Source organism: Sinohyriopsis cumingii, chromosome 3 (genome assembly GCF_028554795.1).
Source record: "Sinohyriopsis cumingii isolate HCF-2022 chromosome 3, ASM2855479v2, whole genome shotgun sequence".
NCBI lineage: Eukaryota > Metazoa > Mollusca > Bivalvia > Unionida > Unionidae > Sinohyriopsis > Sinohyriopsis cumingii.
The window spans coordinates 30484498-30511287 of record NC_142963.1 but is presented as its reverse complement, the minus strand read 5'-3'; the positions used below and the strand labels follow the sequence as shown (position 1 = coordinate 30511287).

The 26790-nt window shown below is 37.6% G+C and overlaps 1 protein-coding gene across 1 annotated transcript in view; it reads right to left on the bottom strand.

Annotated features, from left to right (window-relative positions):
• Nucleotides 1–26790, bottom strand: part of LOC149802618 (mitotic checkpoint serine/threonine-protein kinase BUB1 beta-like) — a 156724-nt gene that overhangs the window by 33700 nt on the left and 96234 nt on the right. The window contains exons 19-21 of the mRNA XM_089951932.1: nucleotides 18734–18820; nucleotides 11706–11795; nucleotides 2544–2707 (exon numbers count right to left, since the gene is read on the bottom strand). Of these exons, the coding sequence (XP_089808058.1) occupies nucleotides 2544–2707; nucleotides 11706–11795; nucleotides 18734–18820 (341 nt within the window). The remainder of the gene's footprint in view (nucleotides 1–2543; nucleotides 2708–11705; nucleotides 11796–18733; nucleotides 18821–26790) is intronic.

The window sequence follows — 26790 nt, the reverse complement described above, 5'->3', positions numbered from 1 at the left end:
GTAATATCACCAAATATGTAAATGCTATCACTTATTTATAGCAGTCACTAAATGGTGACAGTTGACAGCTGTTGCAATGTGAAGAATTGCAAATACCTGTGACTTTCTCATTCCCTGCTTTGTATGTTCCCTGCATTGCTCTCCCCTATACGAATATCGGAGAACTCATGGAGCATACAAAGCAGGGAACCAGACTAGGGAATAGTCTACATGTACTTTCGTTTGGTTTACAACAGAAACTATAAAGTACTATAAGTATACCTAAAGAATTTTAGATATCGGTAGCCAGTCTATTTTCTTTTCATTATTTTTTTTATTTTTTAGAACAGTATGAGCAGTCGTTGTTACAGTGATTAAATAAAAGTTGGTGCAGTTTATCCTTGTTTTGCAATGTGTTCATTCATAGCAGTGTGTAAACAGTATTTACAAACTTATGTGCAATGTTTATCTGCAAGAACTCCGTCATCATCATCATCTTTGGACGATTCAATCTCAGAAACTTCTATGTCCAAATCTAAATCTCACAAAATATTCAACTGCTGAACATATCTTTCCTCAGCTTGCTCAATAATTTCAAGATCAAACCCGAGAAACTCCACATTTTTGCTCTCATCAAAAATCACTCTTCCGTCCGCCATCATTTACGATTTTTCATGAACATAACACGTGTAGTTAAACCGCTCTCAAACTTTAGCCTTTTGCTTCTGAACAATTCAAATTTCCACAAATGAAAGTAAAATCATTTCTAATTGGTTTAATAGTTGTTTAGTTCTTGGAATAAACCATTTCTAACCAATCTGAGACATTGTATCTAACACACATTCATCGCGCCTAGAGACGGGATCGGCCATTGAATGCAGTAAACAATTCAGGACTACAGGTGGGATCGGCCAATGAATGCAGAAACCGGATCACGCCTACAGACGGGACTGGGGCCGAATGAGTTAATTATCAAATGATGGATAAACACACTGGCACACTAGCATGGGTTAAAGTTGGGAAAAACCACAATATCAGAAAGCAAGCAGGAGGTCAAGGGGGTTGCCTAGGCCCCTTTGTGGGTCCAAGGTAAAGCCCTGGTGGGGGTCAAAGCCTACTAGAAGCTAAAAAAAGAACAACTCCGATGCTATATTTTTGCATGAAAATTCTGATTTTTAAATATGATGTATATATAATTGTATCATTAATACATATATTTCTCATTGTCAATTTTGAAAAAAAGTGCTGCCTTTATCTCATCACACAATCATGTAGACGATGAACTAGATAACTGCTGCTAATAAAATCCTGTACTGTATTTCGGAAATGTTGTAACACTGACAGTAAACATCAAAAAGAAACACGTACCTGCAATGGATACCTCCAAGAAAATATGATCAGATATTCTGAACTTTTGTCAAATTAAATTATATTTTGACAAAATTACGGTGCTTGGTGTTTTTTTTATTATTCAGGACAAATCTGCTGGGATCAAACTGGTTATTTCTTTCTTTCTTTCCTTTCTAAATGACTGTGTATCCAGAGTGTTCCCACCATGAATGATGGTCAGCATATATACATTGTATACAGCTGCTGAAATAGACGCATTTTCCTCCATACAGGACCAGCAGTTAGGAGAAGTAGACAGTTATGCTTTGCAATTTTAACTCATGGGAAAAGGGAGTGTGCTCTTCTTTTAGCCATTTATACATTTGTAACTGAATTAGAATGAAAACAATAAATATAGTTATTGTCTGGGAATTTAGCATTCCAATCATCCTGAATGACAACTACCAAACCAAGATAATGCAAGAAATTTTTTCATTCTTAAAATCTTTCCACGAAGCATTAATTGGGGGTGGGGGTGGGGTGACAAAACAATTGTAGAATGATATACATGGAGATATAGAATCAGCTGAGGTGTCTAACTCAAATAATTCAGTACCTTCTATCCACTATCATTCCTATGAGGCAAATATAGGAATTGAATAGCAATGGAATATAACAACCGAGTTATTTAGGTTTTTATTGTAGAGGGCACTGAATTATGGAGTGAAATATGAACTTCACAATTCAGCAGAACACATTTGAGGAGCCTAGAGTTAATTGAATACTGCACAAAAACTTCCATTTGCTCACTCAACAGTAACTTATAAGTTTAAAATTTAGTATCCCTAAGCCTTGATTTTTGTTTCCTCTACAAAACACTTTCCAAACATTTTAACCCCTACCCCCCAACACTCAACAGATTTGGAAGATCAACATGTGGAGATATTATGAAGATGTAATTTCCATCATATGACAGAGAACTTTCACCAATGCACTTACTCAAGGGAAACAATTCATTATTTTTAGTATAAAAGTATACTCTGGAACACTTGATCAGAACAACCCAATTCCACTTTTTCTCCAAAAAGCAGATATGTAGCAAGTTCAAACAATGCACTGTATTCTGAGCACATTGGCCTAGTTAGTTTGAGAGCAGAAGCAACACTCTGTGTACTACAATTGCTGTTAAAACAGTCACTTGGCATTCCTAAAGACACAACTCATGTCTAACTTACAGGTCTCTCATCAAGACATTGTCAGGTTTAATGTCCCCGTGGATTATTTCACACTTGTGCAGTTTCTCAACAATGTGCAGCAGCTCAATGCTCAGGTACATGATAATAACTTCGTTATCCAGCATATTGCCCTTCGTAAACTGTCTGCAGCTGTTAGCAAAATCCTGATTTAAGAAAAGAGAAAGATAATTATTAATCACTAACAAGCATACTATGACTATATTACTGCAGATGGCTCATCTGTGAAAATCCAATTCCAGCTACATATTAAATAAAAATGAATTATTGTATTTCATTTTAGTTTGCGTTAAATTACATAATATATTGTGCACAGAAAAAGACTGGCCATAAAGCCATGGGAAAATAGTTTGGCACTAATTGATACTTCAATAAACAAAGCAATATTACCGATATATTATTAATGTAACAATGTGGACTCAGATCTGTCACATATGTGTACCAGCAGATCAGGGTCTCTCTCCACTGTTCTGCTTATGATTTCTCACAAGCAGCACAGACAAAATGTTTGGGTACATTAACCAAATCTTCTCGTACATTATGCAATGGCAGATTTTGGTCAAAGCAGTTAGCTGTTACGTGTAATTATAAACTGAATTATAAACTGATCTTGTAGGATCGCTTTTAAAATATGTTAAGATTGAAACTTTTAAAAAACATATTTTTTTCAAAGCTAATGGTCCAAGCAATCCAAGACGACTTAAATGAATAGTTTGGTATGCATGGTCTTGCACCAATTCTAGCTGAAACTTCTTCCAAGTCAGGCTCATTACATAGTCTTGATCTACTCCTAGCTGAGGTTTATTATGTTTACTAAAGGTCATTACATTTTATTGCACTTTCCCTAGCTGAACATCTATCACCAAGTAAGAATGATCACATTTTGTTGTACTTCTCCTAGCTGAACATCTATCACCAAGTAAGAATGATCACGTTTTGTTGTACTTCTCCTAGCTGAACATCTATCACCAAGTAAGAATGATCACGTTTTGTTGTACTTCTCCTAGCTGAACATCTATCACCAAGTAAGAATGATCACATTTTGTTGTACTTCTCCTAGATGAACATCTATCACCAAGTAAGAATGATCACGTTTTGTTGCACTTCTCCTAGATGAACATCTATCACCAAGTAAGAATGATCACATTTTGTTGCACTTCTCCAAAATGAATATCCCTAAGAAAGGGTCATTACATTTTCTTGCACAACTCCAAGCTCAAATTCCATCTCCAAATAAAGGTAATTACATTTTCTTGCACTACTCCTAAATGAACATCAATCCCCCAAGAAAGGGTCATTACACAGAAGGGAATGTGAACAGTATCCCGTCACTAAATGTTCAAACAACAAATAGGCAAAGGTTTTACCTTTTGCCGATCTCTGGATAACAGGAAAAAGTTGTGTATTCTACTTTGAACTTCTGTGCCCATTGTTTTGTGTAATCTTTCTTGTTAGCTCAGTCAAGAAGCAAACGCTTTTATTGTCAAGATGAAACCTCAGAAGTAATTCATCGCCTTTCAGTGCTATATTCTGAGCTACTTTTGTTCATATCATGGTACAATATGGCGGTGTAAGGACAAGGTCAGAATCAGAACAATCTCGATTTTTGTTGCTGTAACATATTAGGTGCACTCTGCCAGAGACAAATCACAAGACACATTAAATTGATGTGTATTCCTACATTGTCTTCTGAGGTTATTTCACAACATCACAGTTGTGGAAGAGTGATGTTCCAATGGTAATACTGGATCTGAATGAAAACAACTAATTCCGGAAAAGAATTTAATTTTTTTTTACTGAAATTCTTATGGGAAAGAACAAAAAACATAATGGCATAAGTTACCCCTGAAAATTGTGAGGCTTATGCCAAATTCATAATGGTAGGCAACTCTGCTAAATTGGTCCTGTCTGGTCGAACATTAACTCTTTCTTGATAAGTGAGGAAATTCATCACCATGTACATCTGAGAAGGATGGAATCAGACTTCTAGGTTCAGGATTAGTCCCAGAGAAGTCACCATTGATCAACAGAGGGATATCTCTGAGAATGCTGTGCGCCAACCAGTCATCAAAATACCGGAGGATGGGGATCCCTAAAGACCTGCTACAATTCCAATCACTCTGGTAAAGACTGAGGTGGAAGTGAGGTCAATGGAAGAGCCCAAAATTGATATATCTCCTGGCTGAGATAAAACCAGAGGCATTTCCTGTGAGGAGGTAAGAGGGGTGTGAAGGTATGTATCCTGCAGATCTATAGAGAGCACCCAGGTGCAGGGTCTTGTGGCATTTATGATTGAGGCAGTAGTCTATATCGTGAAGCATGCTTCTCAAAAAAACTGTCTTGCCTCTTTTCAATAAAACAAAAATCTAAAAACCAGAAACTCTTAGTTTGGTAGTTTTCCATCCACTTGACTGCTCCCTTCTCAGACGGATGAGTACCTCTTCCATTAGATGAACCAGTCTGGACTGATGAAAGAAAATAGGAGCTGATGATAGAGGAAAATGTGCCTGGAAACGAAGCTGGTACCAGCCATTTAAAGCGGAATGGACTCGCACACCATCTGTGATGGCTGACCAAACCTCTGTTATGTATTATTGCTATAAAAAGACCATTTGTAGCGTTAGCAATCTTTGATGACAGACATCTGAATGCCTAGCTGTCTACTCTCAAACCCAAATCAACTGCATCATTCAGATAACAAAATAAAGAAAAATTTTAGGTTTTTTAAACCTACCCAAGGATATACACTTTTATCTTTTCAAAACAAAGATTACAGTTGGGAAATCCAGGGAATAACATTTATTAAAAGTTTGAACCCTGAGCAAAAATTTGAAATGCAGGAGCAGAATCAGAAATAGCAATAACAAGGTTTTCAAGTTGGCTACCATAATGTCCATGTTGGATGAAAGATGGAACCATTTTCATTTAGGACCATTAGACATCACAAGTCTTTTAGTGAAAAACCCCATCTCACTGAGGCCACTCATTTCAGAGAAATTAAAACAAAAGTTTCAAGATTGCCATCACCTTGCCAGACATACTGTATTTCAGATCAGCAGGGGCCCCGAGTGGTCGAGTGGTCTAAAGCGCTCTCCGTTACGGATCACTGCCATCTCACCTGTCTGTGTGGGTTCGAGTCTCAGATTCGGCTAATGTGGGTATGTGAGAAAGCTTGCCAGCAGCTTCTTGTGGGTCGGTGGTTCTTTCCAGGGTTTTCCCGGGTTCTTCCTCCACCATTAATACTGGCCACCATGTATAGCCTATCATGTGCTGAAAAATGGCGTTAAACCCTACAACAACAACATCAGATCAGCACCATTTTTATTTATGATCAACCAGACATGATAAAAAGTCTTTTGGTGAAAACCCTATATAGCTTGGGTCATCTGTTTTGGATAAGTTAATGTAACAAGATTTGGCATTGATATCCAAAGTCAGATTGGCACCATTTTCACAGATACCACGACTCTGAACAAAAAAATCATGTAGAGATGACTAGGACTGAAACAGTGAATAATTTCCATAACTGGTTACTCGTAATAAAGTAACAGAATCATTACCAGTTAGTCACAGTAGTAAACATCTCCTTGTGTAAAGAATGCAAATAGGCAAGAATTAAACCATAATAAAAATTTCTCACATTCAAAATCTAATGAAACTTAAACATATTACATTTTCTGATACAAATACATTATTTCCTGCTTCTTTTTTTTCTCATGAGCTCAAGGTATACATTCTATCTTTAATTCTTAGTCATATTCTCTGCCTTTTCATGTAGTATTCAGTAATCAGTACCAATCAGACTTGGCTGCATTTGTGGTGGATGTGTTAAAATGTTACAGTTTGTGCTGAAAGTTTGTTGTTGAAGAACAGGCAGGGAGTGAGACGTTTTACTCAGATTTTCAATTTGGTTAATATGAGGCAGGGGAGCCAGTTAACCGGTTACCAAATATGGTAACCAGTTACCATTGATACTTGAATTGTCAATGGTTATTCAGATGATCATTACATTCCTAGACATGACTATCCATTTAGGAAGAGTAGTGATAACATTTTTAAGATGTCCACAATGGAAGCCATATTGGATGTCAAAGGGCACAATTTCATTTAGGACCAACTACACCATAAGAAATCTTTTTGTGAAACTTCCTATCAAAAAGTCCATCCATTCATGAGAAAAGATGGACATGGCAGCCATATTGGATGTCTGACTGACACCATTTTTATTTTATGCCTATCCAGACATCATAAGAACTCTTGTAGTGAAAATTCCATGTTGATATAATCATAGATGTAGGCACAGAAAAAGTAAGATTTTCACAATCTCTGGCAAGGCAGATGTCCGACTGGTACCATTATCATTTATGCTATTAATGAAAATGCCTTGTCAAAACAACCATCTGCTCACAAGGAATAGCAATAACAAAATTTACAAGAGCACCACCATGGCAGCCATAGAGGATATAAGATTTGTACCATTTTCTTTTAAGGGGGTGCTCACCAGCTATTATGTACTTTTGAGAGAGTGTTGCATGTAACGTGAAGTTGTTTGCATTTGAAACATGCAGAGTGGAGAGAATATTGGCATACCTCTATGCTACTTTAATGTAATGTGGCTGACATTTCTTTGGACTTTATACTTTTAGAAACTGTACATGATCTAAGCACACTGCTAACTAAAATGACTGCTCCCTTGTGCTAAAAAAATCAACTTGAATTAGTCTAAAGTACACTATCCATAGTAGCTATTAAAAAAGGGAAAATGAATTTTGCCAGACTAGACAATACCAGCTTCTGAAAGTGCAATGAATGAATTACCAAATATATAAAATGTGAAGAAAAAAGTTATCGGCTCTTTTTTTATACAATTTACTTCTGAAGTTCAGGAAGAGAAAATGAAAAAGTGGAGCTAGCACTTTTTTGAAAGGTGCACATTTAGAGTAAGGCCAAGCTGTATACACTATAACCCAATATTACACCCATCAATCATACACCAAAATAAAGGGAATTAAAGGTTATTTGAACTATACCCAAGATATACAAGGTCTTTTTTAAACAGCCAGTATAACCAGTGAGAAAAGACGGTGAAATTCTTTTTCTTTAAAATTATAATCCTATGCAAATCATGAAACTGTAGAAACAAATATAAAAATGTATGCAATTACTTTTCTTATTTTCATATCATTATGTATAATGTTCTGAATAAAATGGTACATTCATATTGCTGTTAAGCATGAAAATAAGCTAATTATGCTCATTTTGCTCTTGCTTACATAAATTACCATGAGGCATGTTTGTGTGAGTAATGACCTTAATTATGGGGAAATTAGAAGTCTTAGAATATAGGAATAGTCAACATAAATTTGAAACTGTTGCATTTAAGTAAAAGAAATATGTAGTGAAAATGTTTCTTTTCATTTATTTGCAATGAAATTTTTAAAAAAGTGATGACAAAGCAAATTTGCTTCTTCCATATTAAACAACAGGCAAATATTTTACCCTTTGACCTTTATGAACCTCATCTGTTCCATCCCTTTTCAAACTGTACAATTTATTGTTGACATCTCCAGAATAATTCTGGCTAGTTTCATGTTCCTGTCTTTCAGCTAACGTTGGCTGCTATGTTGACAAAATGTAATGTGCATTTTTAAAATAGCTCACTTTTTATCATGGGGTGGGGGCTGGACTTGTTAGCAACTCTGACACCAATAGATACTGTTCTGTGCGGGGGAAATACAAGAGACTTATTCAAAAGGACTGTTTTGATGCTTGCGACTTAAATGTTTCAGCCATACAATCAAAATTAAATCATACAATAATAATACCTATGTTCTCTTTAAGGGGGAACTCACCAGTTATTACGTACTTTTGAGAGAGAGTGTCGTATGTAAGGTGAAGTTGTTTGCATTTAAAAGATGCACAGTGGAGAGAATGTTGGGATACCTCCATGCTACATTACTGTAATGTGGTTGACATTTCTTTGGATATTGTACTTTTAGAAATTGTACATGATCTAAGCACACTTCTATCTAAAATGACTGCTCCCTTGTGCTAAACAAATCAGCCAGAATAAGTCTAAAGTACACTATCCGTAGCAGCTATTAAAAAAAAATGGGAAAATGAATTTTGCCAGACCAGACAATACCAGCTTCTGAAGTGAAATGAATGAATTACAAAATATATAAAATGTATTAAAAAAATTATCGGCTCTTTTTTATACAATTTACCTCTGAAGTTCAGAAAGTGAAAATGACAAAGTGGAGCTAGTACTTTTTTGAAAGGTGCACATCTGGATTAAGGCCAAGCTATATACTCTATAACCCATATTACACCCATCAATCATACACCAAAATAAAGGGAACTAAAAGTTCTTTGAATTATACCTAAGATATACAAGGTATTTTTTAAATAGCCAGTATAACTAGTGAGGAAAGATGGGGAAAGTATTTTTCTTTAAAATTCTAATCCTATGCAAAATATGAAACTATAGCGCGCCACCTAAGTCAACTGGATATAAATAGATATTTTAAAGAAAACCCATTGCTATAATGACCAACCAATCATAAAAAGTGATTAAGTGAAAATCCCATTCTGATATGATCATCCATACAGAAGGTGCAGCAATAACGAGATTTTCAAGTAGACATCAAATTGGTACTAGGCAGTACAAGCAGTCTTTCAGAGGAAAACCCATGTAGATATGACCATTCATTTAGGAAGAAAAGCAGTAACAAGATTTTCAAGCCGGCTTATATGGCAGTAATATTGTCTGTCAGATCAGCACCACTTTCGTTTGTGCTCTGCTAGATATCATAAGAAGTCTATTTGCGAAACCCCATGTTGATATAACCGTGTGTTCACATTCCCCACAGCTCATACTTTCAGAATATGTGCTCGATGTCAGGCAGTTTTGATTTTTTCTAAACTTCAGTACAATGTCTACATGCATTAGTACATGAGCATGAGACTAAATCCTCACTTACTTCTCCTAACACTGACTGAAATTCAATCAAAAATATGGGAAACAAGAATCCCTCTACTGTCCAAAAATAAATTTCAGAAATGTAAAATAAACCATCAAATTTTCAAATTACCATAGTGTCAGTAATACTGGATGCAACATTGGCACCATTGTCATTTTAAACATCAGACCTCTTTTGGTGAAAACCCCATGTTGACATGACCATCCATTCAGGAGAATTAGAGGCAAGTTCATTGTGGCAGCAATATCTGAGGTCATATCAGCAATTCCCCTTTAGGAGGATTAGCAATAACAACATTCTCGATATAGCTGCCATGATGGCAAAACTGGATTTGAGATCAGCACATTTATATTTAGAACTAACCTCACAAGAAAACTTTTGCTGAAACACCCGATGTTGATATAACTTTCTGTCTATGAGTAGTGATTTTCAAGAAGATTTCCAGCAAGCACAAATTTTATTTAAGACCAGCTAGGCCACACAAAACGTTTTCGAGTTAAAAAACCACAAGATCATAAGGCTTTCCATTCCGGATGGTTGTTTTGGTAGTTATACTTGATATTAGATTGACACCATGTTCATTTTGGACAAATTAGACATCATATAAAGTGCTGAAGCAAAACCCCATTCTGAAATGACCATCCATTCTGAGGAGTAGTGATAACAAGATTTTCAACAGCATGATGGCCATATTGAATGTCCAAGCAGAATCATCCCATAAGCTCAAATTGACAAAGACCAACTTTTTAAAAAAACCAAAGCCGCTCAGATTTACTTCATTGTGATTTATTGTCAATCCTGTGTTGTAAGAAGCCTTGTAGTAAAAAACCTATGGTGATATGACTACTGAGGGTTCGAGGGTTGCCATTTACATTAGGATCAGCAAGACCACAGGATGAAAGTGTGTAACAGTTGTTTAGGAGTAGCAATAGCTAACATGTACAAGCAGATGGCAGAAAACAGATGAAAGGCACAAGCTCTTCTGTTCCACATATCATAGAGTTCCATAAGGATGTTGTATTGATGATGCAATGTAATTATTAAAACGTTTGGTACTGTAGAGTAGGCACTGACTTTACAAAATCAGTCTACCTTAATACAATAAGTCTGGCTGGAGATGTGAAGTAAGCATTGATTTTACAAAATCAGTCTATCTTAATACAATAAGTCTGGCTGGAGATGTGAAGTAAGCACTGATTTTACAAAATCAGTCTACCTTAATACAATAAGTCTGGCTGGAGATGTGAAGTAAGCATTGATTTTACAAAGCTTGGCTAAATTAATACACTAAGTCTGGCTGAATCTAATGACCACTCAAAAAAGCGAGACTACTACACACAATCAAACTTGCGTACAATGACTACTCTGACGAGAAGCCAGACAGCTGATAGTCTAAATGTGTAAAAATGATGCCTCAAAAATATAAACTAGAGGGCTAAATACTGTACCACATATCCATTCAAAAGAGAAGCTAAACTGTAAATGTCATTAAAAGGTGGGTCTTTAAATATAGGTAAATATGTATGATTTATGTATAAATAGGATCTATTAGACCTAATCTCTAGATACAGGTAACTTAATGGCATAGATGCTTGTCATATGCTGATGGATGCAACAGTTGGTTTACCTGTATATGATAGTGTACACTATGTAACACCTAATTCCAATTCAAGAAGTGCTATTGTGAACACTGTTGTTGTTGCTATAGGGTTTAACACCATTTTTCAGCACAAGATAGGCTATACATGGTGGCCAGTATTAATGGTGGAGGAAGAACCCGGAAAAACCCTGAAAAGAACCACCAACCCACGAGAAGCTACTGGCAAGCTTTCTCACATATCCACATTGGCTGAGCCCGAGACTTGAACCCACGCAGACAGAGGTGAGATGGCAGTGACGGAGAACGCTTTAGACCACTCGGGGCCCCTGTGAACACTTAAAAAGTGCCATGGAGTAATCAAAAGGTAAATGAATAAAGAGAACTTTGTATAACCCCATCCTGTATATTAAGGCTGGAAGTGTATGAACTCCAGTTAGCTTAGGATAAATGTATCATGGCAATAAAGTCTCATATGATAACAATGAAGTCCTCTAAATTATGTTTCTTCTAATACAAATCTGATAGCAAAATTAGCTTAATTTTCACGTGAATTTTACTTACAAGGAGAGTCCCCTTTGAATGAAAGTCTGAAATCAGACAGCTGCCATTAATAAAGAAGCAGCCTTTCTTGATTTTCATCATGGCGTCTTTCTGAAATAAAGTACAAGTATTATACTGCCCCATATGTATACACAATCCAGTAAGTTTGTACAAGTGTTTTACAGAATATCTGCATAAAAGTGACTATATAGTCCCAGCAAAATGTAAAGTTTAAAAAATTTACAATTAAATACAGAACAATTAAGAAAGCTAAAACCATCCAAATAAATGTATAATTAAGTACAAAATAAAATGTACAAATGTTAAAATTTTGTACAATGTATATAAAAATAATAAAATTTGAAAAAGTTGATTCCTTACCCTGGATAATTCATGATTATTAGAATTTTCCCTTAATCAGAGCATAGATCTCTTAGTAAAGGAAAATTCTAATAATCAAGATTGAAATTTATTCTATAAACCACAATCTCTTATAATGTCCAAGATTTTCTTGGGTGGTATATCTTCATACTGCTTCTTGAAGCAGTTCAAGTCAAAATACTTCTGTTGCAGGGTGTAAATCGACTCAACAAGAATATGCTCAACTGTCAGTAGACACTGGCAGGATATACAAACAGGTCGAGATTCAGTCTGAAGAAGTATGCACGAGTCAGGTATAACATAGCTGCCAACCCCCAAGTACAATAATACTGACTACTTGTGACAAAAATACTGATTTTCAGGAACAAATACGGATTTTTAAAAATGTAATGCATATGTAACTATTTCCAACATATACAACCATCAGTCAAGTAGGACAGTGCCTTACATAATTATTAAATGTCAAAGATGCATGTAATGCACACATGTACCTTCTGTACAGGCACCATGTTCCATTCGGGTGCCCATTCAAAAGGTGCAAGAGTTCAACACACTCAGACACAGGCTGTTTATAGGAGCCTTTTCCACATCTTGTTTTTTTTTTTTTTCAATCATTATTGATTCCAATGTATGAACTTTCATTGATGATCTCAATTCTGTGTGATTTTCTTACTGAACTGTTTTCGTTCTAGCATACAAGTAATCCTTTGCAAATTTACTGTCTGGAAAACATGCGTGAAATAAATTGCCAGCAACACTAGTAACTGAAAGAGGAAGGTTTATTTCTAAAAGAAATTGAATAAACCGAATTTTGATTGAATTACATCAAGGTTCTCTCTGGTATTTATGTATGTTGTAAATTCAGACTGACTTTTGTATGATGAAGCAGCAAGCTGATGTTTACTAGCTTTTTCGTGCTCTTGTATATCTTCATACTGCTTCTCGAAGCAGTTCATGTCAAAATACTTCTGTGCAGGGTGTAAATTGACACTCAACTCATCTCCAGACTCCAGAATTTATTAAAGAGCTTCGACAGGATCATCACACCATTTGGCAAGTCTAGCAGATTTTTTAATCCTCTTGTTTTGTATAGTGCATGTGTTACCATTATTGCTAGCAGTCTGCTCCTCTTTTGACAGACTGGTTTTAACTGATTTCTCTGTAGGAGAGTTGGGAATCTACTGTGGTGCACTTATTTTACATCCACAGTGGCCAGTGGCTTGCTATCTTTTTTTAATTGGATTTTGGTGGTTTAATGTTTGTAGCATTATATGTCGTAATCACTAAGCTTCACACTGATTACTTGCTATATACTTTGCTGTCAGTTTGGGTAGCTGTTAGCATGGGAAAAGATTGTGAATTATGTTTGATCTTGTGGTCAAACAATGTCTTTCTGCATATAGACATTTGTGGAGGGTTTCATCTCAACTTTAGCTGTATTGGAGCAGCAGATGGCATTGTGTTAAGTAGAGATGTGGCTTCCACAAATTTTCTGGCTTTAAGAAAACCAATGATTTCCTCGTGTTTAACTTGTTGGACCCCCTTCTCTGGCTTCCACTGAGGACAGTCTCTACAGTAGGAGATATGTTCTGACTGGCAATGAGATTTTCTCCAAGCAGGGTATCTAAGGTGACCCTCCTGCCCATATCTGAGACAGACTGGTTTCCTCTTGCAGCCATATCTGTGGTGGCCATATTTGTGACAGTTGAAACACTAGATGGTAATATAGCTCAGACTTCCCAAAAAAATTTGAATTTTTTTCAGCATAGAAAGTGATTTTTCTACATCTACATTGCAGTGAGGTAGTGGAAAACATGCTAGGTGATGTTGCTATGTCAACGGATGTCATACACAACATAATGACTAATGTTGAAAAAGTGTTTACCGTGTGTGCAAAAAAAAAAAATGTTTCCCCTTGCTGCTGTGCATCACAAGTCAAACTCTTTCCAGGAGTTCTGAAATCTACTTTTGCTGGGCTCTGCTTGTTTTGCAGATGGCTCATCTTTTCCTAAACGAAAGCTGCATTTTGACATAAAAAATGAACTCCACTTGGACACTATTCTGATGACCAAAACAATCATGTTTTATACATAGAATAAAATATGACTTTCAAAAAGCATTGCTGTTTATCACAAACCTGTCAATGATCTTTAATAATGATGATTTAAACATCCTCAGCCAAGGCAATGATGTGTAATAATTTGTTCTTCAACATACAGCTCTAAACCTAACTTAAACAAATTGAGCTGTTTCACTTAGTGTACTTTACCTATCCAAATCAGCCAACTGAGCTCTCCCACAGCAGTGTTCAAAGGGCTTGACATGACGTCATCCAACTATTCTCAACCAATTAAGAAAGAGATCTGTGAAATGGCAGATGTTTATCTCTGACTGCCTTATCTGGTCTCCAAGCAACCCAAATTTATTGACAATTGTGTTTTCTGAAGCACAACTTTGTTGGAGAGTGGGGGAATACAAAATTGTGATTTTCACATGACACACCATGTCACGATAGGTAGGAATAATGGGATATCACTCTCTCTCATTGAGGAAACATTTTATTTCCTAATCTTTTTGATATTCTGAATGCATCTAAGATTTAAAATGTTTATATGCAGTTTTACACTGCTTTTATCATAGCTGCAATTGTATTAACAACAATTACGAATTTCATTTTTGATACATTTTATTTTTAACTGGATATTCTAATAATTAATAAAATGTACTTGAAAAACTCTTGATCCAGTTAGCGAATATACTACATAATTCCATTTCATTAGAACAACCAATATTACAAGTCTGTTTTATAAATGGAGACATATTTTTATCTCTAAACAAAGGTTTAAAGGAATGTGGTGTCTGGCCTGCAAACTATTTTATCATACACAATGCTCCATCTACAATGTTGTTCATTGTTATTACATTGTGCATGACATGAAAGAACTTTTTGATAATATAAACATCACTCGTATTATAGAGTTCTTGAAAGCCGTAAATATTTACTCTAAACTCTGACTGTTATGCTATCACCTTGTGCAGTTTTATGCAATATATGTACCGTCCCATTTTAATACCTATTCATCTTTTTTACATATCCGGTTGAGCGGGAAGCTTTATTTTGCACCGTTACCATCTTACCATTTTTAATTTCAACCATCTGTTCTTTTATATCGCTGGTCGATATAGGACCTTTTATAAGTTTTAAAAGATTATACAAATAACACTTTGTTTGGCGCTAAATAGCCTAAAAGTGCTGATGCGCCGTTAAAAAACAATCAATCAATCAATCAATGTTGTTCATAAAGTGATTGATGTTACAAGTGAGAGAGCCATATAATGAGGGAATACAGCTATGGCAAAACAGCATGTAAAAATGCAAAATGATCTGTTAAAAGCATACATATTAAGCAAACACTCATCTTCATTCATGAGATATTAGCCTGTCCTGACCTATGGCAAGAACTGGTCCTCAATCAATAGGGTATTTAATGATGCCAGATCAAATTATAATTGCCCTCAGTTTGCTAGAACAAAACTTGATATTATTCCAGTATGATAAAACAAAATTCACTTTAACAAAGTTGAAGACATTCATGACAATACCTGTCATGAGAAAAGCAATTATATACTGTGATGTTTTATTTTGTGGGACCATTCAACACTACAAAACCTTAACAACGAATCTTGGATCTGATCCCCCAGTCATAGACATATCTGCCAGAAATCAACACACATATATATATATATCACTATCTGCTAAAATGAGGCTTGAAATAATCAGACTAACCATTTTTTAAAAAACCTTTCCTATCTCAATATGGAAATATCTGAATGATTGACAGATCAGCACTTTACAACATGCATACAGTTCAGATCTTATCTATACAGCAGAAATATCCCCACCCATTGAAACTAATGCCAGGTCATATTAATTGTTGATTACTCTTGTTAGTTGTCTTACTGATATGGGCTTACTTATTACATTAAGTTTACAAATCAATCAAATCAATCCTCTCTGCGCTGTCTGGTGCTTAAGGTGACAGCAAGGGAGCACCATTTTGGTCTGTCGGCTGCTGTTATGGGGGCAGTCTGCAGGGTAAGGCCTCTGGTCTTGAGTTCTCGCTCCACGGTTCGGCACCAGGTCTCTTTGGGTCTGCCACGATTCCTCTTCCCCTGTGGAGTCCATCTCAGTGCCACCCTTTGTAGTGAGTCAGGGGGCATTCTCAAAGTCCACAAAGACCACATAAAGGGATCCATTCCACTCATGGGGCTGCTCAAGGATCTGTCTCAAAGATGTGGTCGATGCAGGATTTGCCCTTCCTAAAGCCTGCCTGTTCCTGGCGTAGGATTCCGTCCACAGCTGTTGTGATGCGTTGGAGAACGATGCGACTGAAAATCTTACTGGAGAGGGATAGTAAGGTGATTCCTCACCAGTTGTTGCAGTTCCCCAGATCTCCTTTCTTGGGAAGTTTGACGATGATTCCTGTTTTCCAGTCATTCGGTGCTTCTTCACTATCCCAGATCTTTTGAAGACACTGGCAAAGAAGCTGCGGTGTCTTTGTGTCTTCTGCCTTCAGCATCTCAGGACATACTCCATCATCGCCAGGTGCCTTCCCATTCTTCAGCTTGTGGATGGCCTGCTTGACCTCCTCAACAGTGATGTTGTTGCAGTTGATGTCAAGGTCCTCCTCTGCTTCAGGAATGTCAGCAAGTACTGGTGGGTCTGGGTGATTCAGTATGGACTCAAAGTGTTGCTTCCATCTCTTCAGCTTCTCCTCCTCCACTGTGACATGAGTTCCATCTTCATCTCTCACTGGGAGGTCGTGGTGCTGGCCGTAGTCGCCCTTCAGCTTCTTGGTGTTCTGGTACACCGTCTTCATGTCTTTCTGCTCTGCTGCTGCCTCCGCCTCCTTTGCCAGTCTCTCTGTGTATTCTCTCCTGTCTCTCCTTGCTGATTTCTTCACCTCCTTGTCTTTTCCTCTATACTCCTTCAAAATTCTCTCTTTCAGTCTTGGTGACTTAGAGTCCAAAAGTCTCTTCATAATCTGAATTCTCTCGTCTATGCGAATCCATGTCTCTCCTGATATCCACTCTGTCTTCTTACTATTCCTATAACCTAAAACTACTTCTCCTGCTTCCTTCATTGCTCTGTTGAAATTGTTGATGGTCAGCGCTGTCTCATCTTCTAGAACACTAAACCTATTCCTTAAGGCCAGCCTAAACTCTTCCTTCACTTTTGGATCTTTCAGCTTGGCCACATCGAAGTGCTGATTCTTGGAGACCCCTATCCTAACTTTCCTAAGCTTCAAAGTCACCTTGGCCACCAGAAGACTATGGTCACTGCCGATGTCAGCGTGTCACATCACTCGCACGGCCTGCAGGGAGTGTTTCCATTGGCTGTTGATGATGATGTCGTCGATTATGGTTCTGAGTTCTGCCGTCTGGTGACGTCCATGTGAGCTTGTGGATGTCCTTGTGCTCGAACAGGGTCCCTCCTATGACCAAGTCTTTCTCTTCACAAAAGTTGACCAGTCTTTCCCCGTTGTCGGTCATCACACCTACTCCATGGCACCCCATGGTCATCTCTCTGTCTTTATTGTCGCAGCCGACCCTCGCCTTGTAGTCACCAAGTAGCAACAGCACGTCATGTTGAGGGACATCCTCTAAAACAGCTTGAACAGCGTCGTAGAAGGTGTCTTTGTCCTCTTCTTCCGCGTTGTCTATTGGTACATAGGCCACAACAACAGACAGCTTGGCGCACTTGGAGTTCATCCTGACGTACAGCAGGCGCTCGTTCACTGGCTTCCACTGTAGAACGGTATTGGTCTTGTTCTTGCTGATAATGACGGCAACCCCCTCCCGGTGGTCATTGTCCGAACCAGATGATGACTTCTCCAGAGTTCAACTTCTGCTTGCCGGCACCAGTCCATCGTGCTCCTGTTACACCCATGAGGGTCAAGTTGTAGTGATTCAACTCGCTCACTGCTTGTGCCAGTTTTCCAGTCTGGTTGAGTGTTCGCACGTTCCAGCATCCAACTCTGATCCATGCTTTTGGTGTCAGGAGTTCCGCTATCAGGATGGAGACAACTTTGTGGTTTTGTTCTCCATCCGTCATAGAGCCAGTTGCCTGGTCTGCTTCGCTCCCAGTACCGGTTGTCGTTTGTTCCCTTGTTGTCATTTCCGTAGCAAGAGTTGTTTTAACGGGGTGGGGTTGCTAGCCCCACGCCCAACACTCAGGTGAAAATATTAATATATGTTTGCCGTGGAGAATGATTCCTGGTGTACATTAAACTGATGATTCTTGTAACATTTAGGTATTAGCATGATTTATATTTTGTCTGCAAAAAGTTATGGGTAGCCAATAGATTGATTTGTAATCCATGAGTCAGGGGTTCAATACCCACACAGGTTGCTTTGGTGTGTCACTGGGAAAGGCACTTAAATTCTTTTAAAAAAATATAATTTTCATTAACATATTTTCCAAATGTAACATCAAATACTGTCTACTAAAAGTGCATCTCTCTGCATACACACATTCATTTATACTAGATGTGAACAAAATATATGTAAGATATTTTAAAAAGAAAGCTTAATTTAAGACCAGACTGTTTTCATATTCTGAAGTTGTATTTTTCTATTAAATTTTTCTAATATATACAAATACTTACAAAATCAACTTTCTCGTTTAACCTTTTCAATCGTTTCTGAATCTCACTGCAGATATAAAATTCCCACTTGGCAGGCTGACACTGAACCTTGATATAAAAAAAGAAAATATAAAATGATTGCAGACAAATATTACTGGGATCTAGCAACTCTGCTTAAAAGTTCTATGCATTTGAGCCACTACCCCAACCATCAGCAAAAAAAGAGGAAGGGATGTTAAAATGCTAACACAACCTAAGCTTGATGCAAGTAAACCATCCTCGACAAATTTTGTATGTCAGTGATAAAAACTTGTGTTTGAACATACAATTTAGCACATAGCAAACAGCAAAATACTGAATATTTTAAGATTTACGTGTCCAGTCAAGGTTAGTGGTCTCAACAGGCAGACTGTGGACAGCCTAACTACAGACTAGTTATCTTAAAATCAAAAGCACGAGACATAGTACTGGTGTTTCCAAATTGCCAGCTTTCCATTGATTAGTCACACTTCTGTCTCTGCTATGCAACTTTAGATGAAACAATAGGATTTTATATTATCTAGAAGGTGCATCAAACATTGTAATGGAATTCCTATCTTCAATGGCAAGGCCACAGCTCCATATTTAAATTTGATTTGAATGGAATCTGATGTACCTATACATAAACAACGATAAGTGTGTTGCATCACAAATACCTGTGGTAACAGCCGTTAACATATGTCAGTACGACACATCTCACTCTAGCACAATGACCAATCAATACTAACTCTATGCCTTGTGGTGTACTTTCCTCAACAAAGCTGCTTTCTCATTGCTGATGACAAACACTGACATTTGCATTCCAACTTCCAAATGTAAAGTTTCGACTGTGTTCTACAAATTTTTGGGGTGCACGTAAAATTTATCATTTTCAAAGAACAACATATTCAAAAACTATATCAGCAGCTCTTTTATGTTGTTGCTCTATTTTGAGAGTACTTTTATTTGATAATTTAATTGATTAAATGTAGTTTAAAGTAATACAAAGTGCATCCTTCTCTGGACCCCTCTTTGTCTACTAAGGTTTTTCTGCCTTGATATTGTCATTGCAGCCAATATGTTAATAAGCTAATAACTAAATTTAGATATGTTGTCATGTTGAACCAATCAGATGACTGAGTTGGAGCATTTGATCAAACGTTGTGTCAGTTAGGGCATCATTCATATAACTGATACGCCTGTAGAGATGCATTCCATTCAGTGCAGATGCTGCATTTAATCTTTAAATTCACTCCTTGAGGGACTCTAGGAATATTGGCACAAGGGAATCACGAATCCATCGGACACACTATTCTTTAGGCATGCAGAATCACTGATGCCGGATGACCCCATCTTTGACAATAATCCTGTGCTAGGGGAAGGCAACTTCCATCCCTTCTGTGATGGTCGCAACATAATCTCAGACCTGTTTGGCGATTGAGCTAAATTCAGCCAATTTTGTTAAAACAATCAATGGATACGTGGTGTAGTCCTTGCCATTGTTGGAGATAGTGCATTCGGATCTTCGCTTACAAATTCAAGAAGAATCAGATTCTTCCATGATGACATCACTGGCTTAGCGACATATTTTCCACTATACTGCGAGGTCACCTAGAATAATGGCAGCTGTTTTCACCTCGGCGGTTGTAACTATGCATTGAAAATGCCCGGATATGAAAAAGTACCCAGATTTCCAACCCAGTCTATGCAGAAGAAATCCCAGAACAGGTCCCAGAACTATCAACATTAACAGACAGAGAGCAGTTGGATACACTACATTGATTTAACCATGTTAAAACTCCACAGCACTTTCCCTGTTTCAAGTACCAAATTGACAGTCTTATTCAGGTCTTAGGTTGTTGTTGTTGTGGGGTTTAATGCCATTTATCAGCACACAATACATGGCGGCCAGTATTAATGGTGGAGGAAGAACTCGGGAAAACCCCCGGAAAGAAACACCGACCCACGAGAAGCTACTGGCAAGCTTTCTCACATACCCACATTGGCTGAATCCGAGACTTGAACCCATGCAGACAGAGGTGAGATGGCAGTGATCTGTAACAGAGAGCACTTTAGACCACTCGGCCACTCAGGGCCCCCCAGGTCTTAGGTAGGTGGCAGTCAGACATCTTTAGGAAATACATCCACCTGAGCAATAGGATTAATAGTTTGTAATTCACTGCTGACTTTGGGATTTCTACACATTACCACAGCACTTTCTACTGCCTGAGTCTGCTTTCCAATATTTTTCTGCTTCCAGGTTTCATCACTGCACAGATTGATACAGCCGTCCACATCATTTGGGCACTGCACTTCATATGGGTTCCTTGGAGAGCACTTCACTTCATGTGGGTTCACTGAAGACCTGACCATCTTACAACACATTCTTCCACTGGTGTTCTGTGACATGTAACACAAGCATTTCTGGATAATGTGTGCACAGTTCGGCAGTCTTGTGGGTGCACCGACCAATAGAGCTGTCCATATCATGTGGTACTGCACTTCATATGGGTTCACTGAAGAGCACTTCATATGGGTCCATTGAAGACGTGACTATTTTACAACACTTTCATCTCCCATTGGCATTCTGTGACATGGAATACAAACGTTTCTGGATATTGTGTGCACAGTTCGGCGGTCTCATGGGTGCACAGACCAACAGAGAAGTCCATATCATATGACATTGCACTTCATATCGGTTCACTGAAGAACACTTCTTATGGGTTCATTGAAGACATGACTATCTTACAACACTTCAGCCTCCCACAGGCATTCTGTGACATGGAATACAAACGTTTCCAGATATTGTGTGCCCCCTGACTTCAGAATTCATGCTATTTTGACACAACATGTGCAGGAATTTGTGTTTTTCTATGTCTGATAACTAGGTTTGTGTACAAAACTGGCTTCAAGTGCTTGCTGAATTTTTGGCAATGTCAGGTGTTGTTGTTCATTTGTACTCTTTACATGAACTCTCAGACATTTTATTTTGTCGCATGCAGTCGAACCCTGCTGCAGCTGCAGTACTCCACAATTAAACTGTACCTTGCAGGAATTAGATTCCATTACCTACAGTCTGGTCATAGTAACCCTTTTCAGGAGTCCAAGAGGTTACAGAGTATACTTCATGGGATAAAAAGGAACAACATATCATAGTAAGCCCAGATTCCCAATTACATACAGGATGGTGGTGCAGTTGTCACCGTTGTTGCAAGAGGGAGTTCACCGGCTATAGACTTGTTGCTGCAGTGCATGTGTCTGGTGGCATTTCTTGGATTCTTGCAATGTGGTGAATTTATGGTTCAATCATTGCCGAGAAATTCCTCAAGCAACTGCCTGAGGATTCGAGATGTGACATTTTCAATGGACAAATTTATTTTGCTATGCTGGTGTCAACATTTCAATCCTTCGGAACTCGTGGTTCTGTCCCATGTCCTGTCTGGAGCACTATTTGAGTCTGCAGCAGCAAAGTGCTTTGGGTGCAGGTCATGGTGCAGCCACAGATGCAGCTGGAGTTCATATGGAGGACCATTTTATTAAGACCTTAGGACAACAGTCTTGATCATGTTATACATGCTACATCCGAGTTCTCCATAACCATCTTCTTTCTGCTCAAGACCATTTGTGTACATACATTTAGTGTCCTGTGCTTTGAACACCATACCTTCCAAATGGATTGTCACATTCAAACTGGCATCCTCTTTGGGGCCTCTAATTAGATGTATTTTACAACTGAGTACACTGAACTCTTATTGCTTGTGTGCTGGTTTCTTATGTTTTTTTTCAGTGTGGATAATTTGCTATTCATGGAGCCCATTGTTTCTGCAACAAACAGTCTGTACGCCAGACATGATATTTCATATGGATAAACGTCATTCTTTCTGCATTGTAGAGCATCTAAGAATGACATTTTCTGTCACGGTGTGGATATCATATTAATGATATAAATTATGTCCTTGTTTGTCCTTTCTATGTGAAGAGGTAATTCCATCGTATTCGGAAATTAGCTGGAGCTCGCCTTTGAGATCCACTGTTTCTCACAGAAAATGCTTGCGCCTTAAGCAGAACTACAATCCTTATCACTACCATTGAGGCTGTTTTGCTCAGGTTAGGTTATGATTCACATCATTATAATGTACATACCCGCCACATTGCGGCAGATACCAATGCTTCTAAGGCTGGAATTCTGTACCAGCTGATCCAACTTTGGGTCGATGGTCCTCTAATGTATCTTGTAGATATATTCAGGTGCACCCCTCATAAAGCTAGCTTTGTGTAGAGACAGATGTCGCAGCGTGTGCCTCACTTGTCGGTGCACACTTGTGTCGATCAATGCACTATTCAACTTCATTACTTAGTGATACTATCATACAATTTTGGAACACTTCAGAGACATTGTATAGATGTTCATGCCAGTCGTTCATTTTCTCATCCTATGCTACATTGTCATATCAGCTGCATCTTCTATTAGTGGACATGTGACTTCATAACTGGTTATCAAATACATATATCTAACATTGATACCTTTAGGCACATCAGGATTATCATGCAGTTCGAAACCTAGTTCATGTGTTTTCCACATTATTGTATTCTCAATCATTATTATCTTTATTTATCCTTACGTTTCCTTAAATTAGGGGCCTTTGTTACAGTCGCACTGCTCAATAGTCACAGGGCTCCCTTCACTTCGCTTGGGCCATTGCCAAGTTTCATGTATTCACAACTTTGCTTTTGACCCCCAATTTGTGTCAGTACTTAAATTTACTCAACTATTATGCCCATATACTTCATACCCGCTTTCTACGGTGCATATATGGAGTATTGACTGATGTTTGTTATCACAGCAATCCTCAGGATCAGACCTATCAAGTTTCGGTTATCGGTGTCCCTATATACCTCATATCTGCCCCTTGTGGCTCCAGATACAGGTGTCGGACACTTTCACAACCCTACAAACTACCCCAAGTCTCTCTTCCTGAGGTATTCCTATAGAAACAATTCAGAGCTTGGCTGGTGCAGTGTGCTGTGATGGGATTTTCGCCCATTATGCCAAAGATTATTTATATTTACAATAAAGTTTATAATGAATGTGTGTCATTTAAATTCTATTTTAATTTTTTCAAACAATATTGTACTAGTTGTATATACATGTAATGCACAGGAAAGAAAACAGAATTACATGTTTAATTTTAAAGTTCAGAGAGGCTGAATCGTAGTCTCCTGCCACCATTTTCTTTTATATACTTGATATTCCATTATATATCAGCTCTCAAACTTGTGTGTAAGTGTGTGAGAGAGAAAGAGGCAGCATTAAAGAATTTCATATTTTACATTTGCCCCCTGATGAATCTAATGTGGAAGGAAAGTCAGGTCATGATTGAAAATAAGCCCTAAATATTTAATCTCCTCTACAACAGAAAGACAACCATCAAGCTAGAACTCTGTGTCATCATGAAATTGATGTAATCATCAATGTACTTGCAAAGTTTTAGATTTTGAAGATCTGAACCTCTTTTCTTCTGCCCATTTCTGAACTCTTATCTGTAGTTGATGTTCAATTTTATGCACACCTTTTCATCAATAAATCAAAATGTCATCGATTAAGGTATTACGCAAATTTGATCTCCTGCAGAGAGCTTTCAGACTAGATGCTATCTACCTAAACTCAGAAATATCTATTTTTCACAACATTAGAGAGATATCATATGGCAGACTCCTCTTAAACCCAGGTTAAATAAGTCATTTGCTCATAACACAAACAAAAATGTGGCACAGGTCACAATAAGATACAGTAGAATTCTGTCTCTTTTTATGCACAATTTTTTTAACTTACCTCCATGGTGAGTACATGGATTTTGCACAAAAATATTCTAGTTTCCAGAAAACCGAATAGGAAACAGTTGAAATGACACAAACATCATCGTACATACAATTTGTATGGTATGTAATTTTCTTCATAATTCATTCTTAAGTGTGGAATATTTTCAATCACCAAATATATTTTGAGAATAAAGTTTTACATATAAGATTTCATACGAAATAACAACCTTGACAATGCAAATTCCATGAAGAAAAAAAATTCCTAACTCCTGAACTATGTCCATAGATCTGCAAACGAACAATCTTCATACGAAGGGAAAAAAATTGTTGTCTCATCCCCCCCACAACCCAATGCTAATCATCTGAATAATTGTAAATGGCATACAAAAAATATATATAAAAAATTCTGATAAAGTCAAAAGAATGGGTATATTTTATGTACAAAAATATACTCTTTCTGTATGCAAGTTCATCCTACAATATTTAAATTTTGAACTGGAATACAACAGAGTTACTGGAATGTATATAGTGTATATAGTCACCTGTAAGTCAAATTAAACTGCAAACTGCAAAGATCCTGATCTGCCATAGCATAATGTGCCTGCAGATCAGGATCTGTGCCGTTTGCTCAACAGATTACTCTTAACAAACTTCACATACCCAGATCTGCTGGTGCATTATGCAATGGCAGATCTGGATCTGTGCAGTCTGCAGTACAGCCTGACTTATAAGCAAGTATATATGGTATATATTTTGAGTAGTGCAGTTTTTTAATATTTAATAATAGGCACAGCTGACCTGATATTGCTCACCTGGGTAGTTGACAGGTCACTTGCAAATGTATTGAAACTGTAGATGGGAAACATAAGCTTGGAGCGTATAACTGCCACCTTGTGTAATAATGTTGATGTCATTTATCTTCTTTTCTGGACTATATTTATATGATCACTTCCTCAGATTAGAAGGACCAATAATGTATTCATACACCAGGCATCCACTCCTGGATCTATCCAAGCCTGTGGGGACAAGAACCCTGATTCACAACTGATAAACTATTCATATCCCCACCAATCAAGTACATACACTTACCTGGCATTTGAAATTCAATCTGCACAAACAGCATGTATTACAGGGGTTCATAGCCTCTCTAGGGCCCCACCCCTTGTGTTATAAATTAATAAGCAAGGGAGATATGGTTGGTCAGTGGTCAAGGCATCTGACTCTTCACCAAAAGAATGTGGTTTATTTTCCACTATTTAATCAGTCTGGATTCTCATCAATATGCACAGAACCCACTCATAATTGAATGAATTTGAGATCTTGATTATAAGCTTTATATATATATAGTACCACCCACATCCGAGGCAGACACTCTAACCACTAGGCCACCAGAGTGGTGAAACATAATGCAGATGAATAAAGGTCTCAATGATAATAAACTTAAATATCTGATTAAAAGCTGATCTGAAAAGATGTCTCTGGGGTGTTCACAAGTGTTGATGAATGGACAGATGACAGATTAAGAACATGACTCCTCTCAGTGGACTGATGCTCTACAGGCCAAAAATAACTTCCAGGAATTCAAGACCATTTCTTTTTTTTAACTGTGGAGTGTTGAAACCATATCTAATATTGTACAGTACTACAACAAATTCAAATTAGCTGCTGTGGTACACATTTTGGATGTCAACTTGGCATCATTTTCATTCAGGCAAAGTAGTCCTCATTAAAAGTGTAGTGGTGAAAATCCCATGCCATAATGATGAGATTTTAAGAGAGTCATGGAAGAGTAGCAATAACAAGATCTTCAAGATGGCCACTGTTTGGCAGCCATATTGGATGTCAGATTTGCACCTTTTTCATTCAAGTCCAAATAGACATCATAAGGCTTGAAGTGAAAATATGCTGATATGACCTTCCATTCAGGAGGAGTAGCCACAATATATTCTAGATGGCTGCCACAGCAAAAAGATTGGACTTCAAATCAACAAATCATAAGAAGTCTTTCTATGAAAACCACATGCTGATATGACCATCCATTCAGGAAGAATAGCTATAACAAGATTTTCTGCAGTGAAAACCCAATGTTGATATGACCATCCAATGAGGAGTAGTGATAAAATTTTCAAGAAGTCTGCTGTGAAGGCCATCTTGGATGTCAGATTGGCACCATAAGTATTATAAGAAGTCTAGCATTCTAAACCCTATTTTGATTTGACCATCCATGTGGGAAGAGTAGC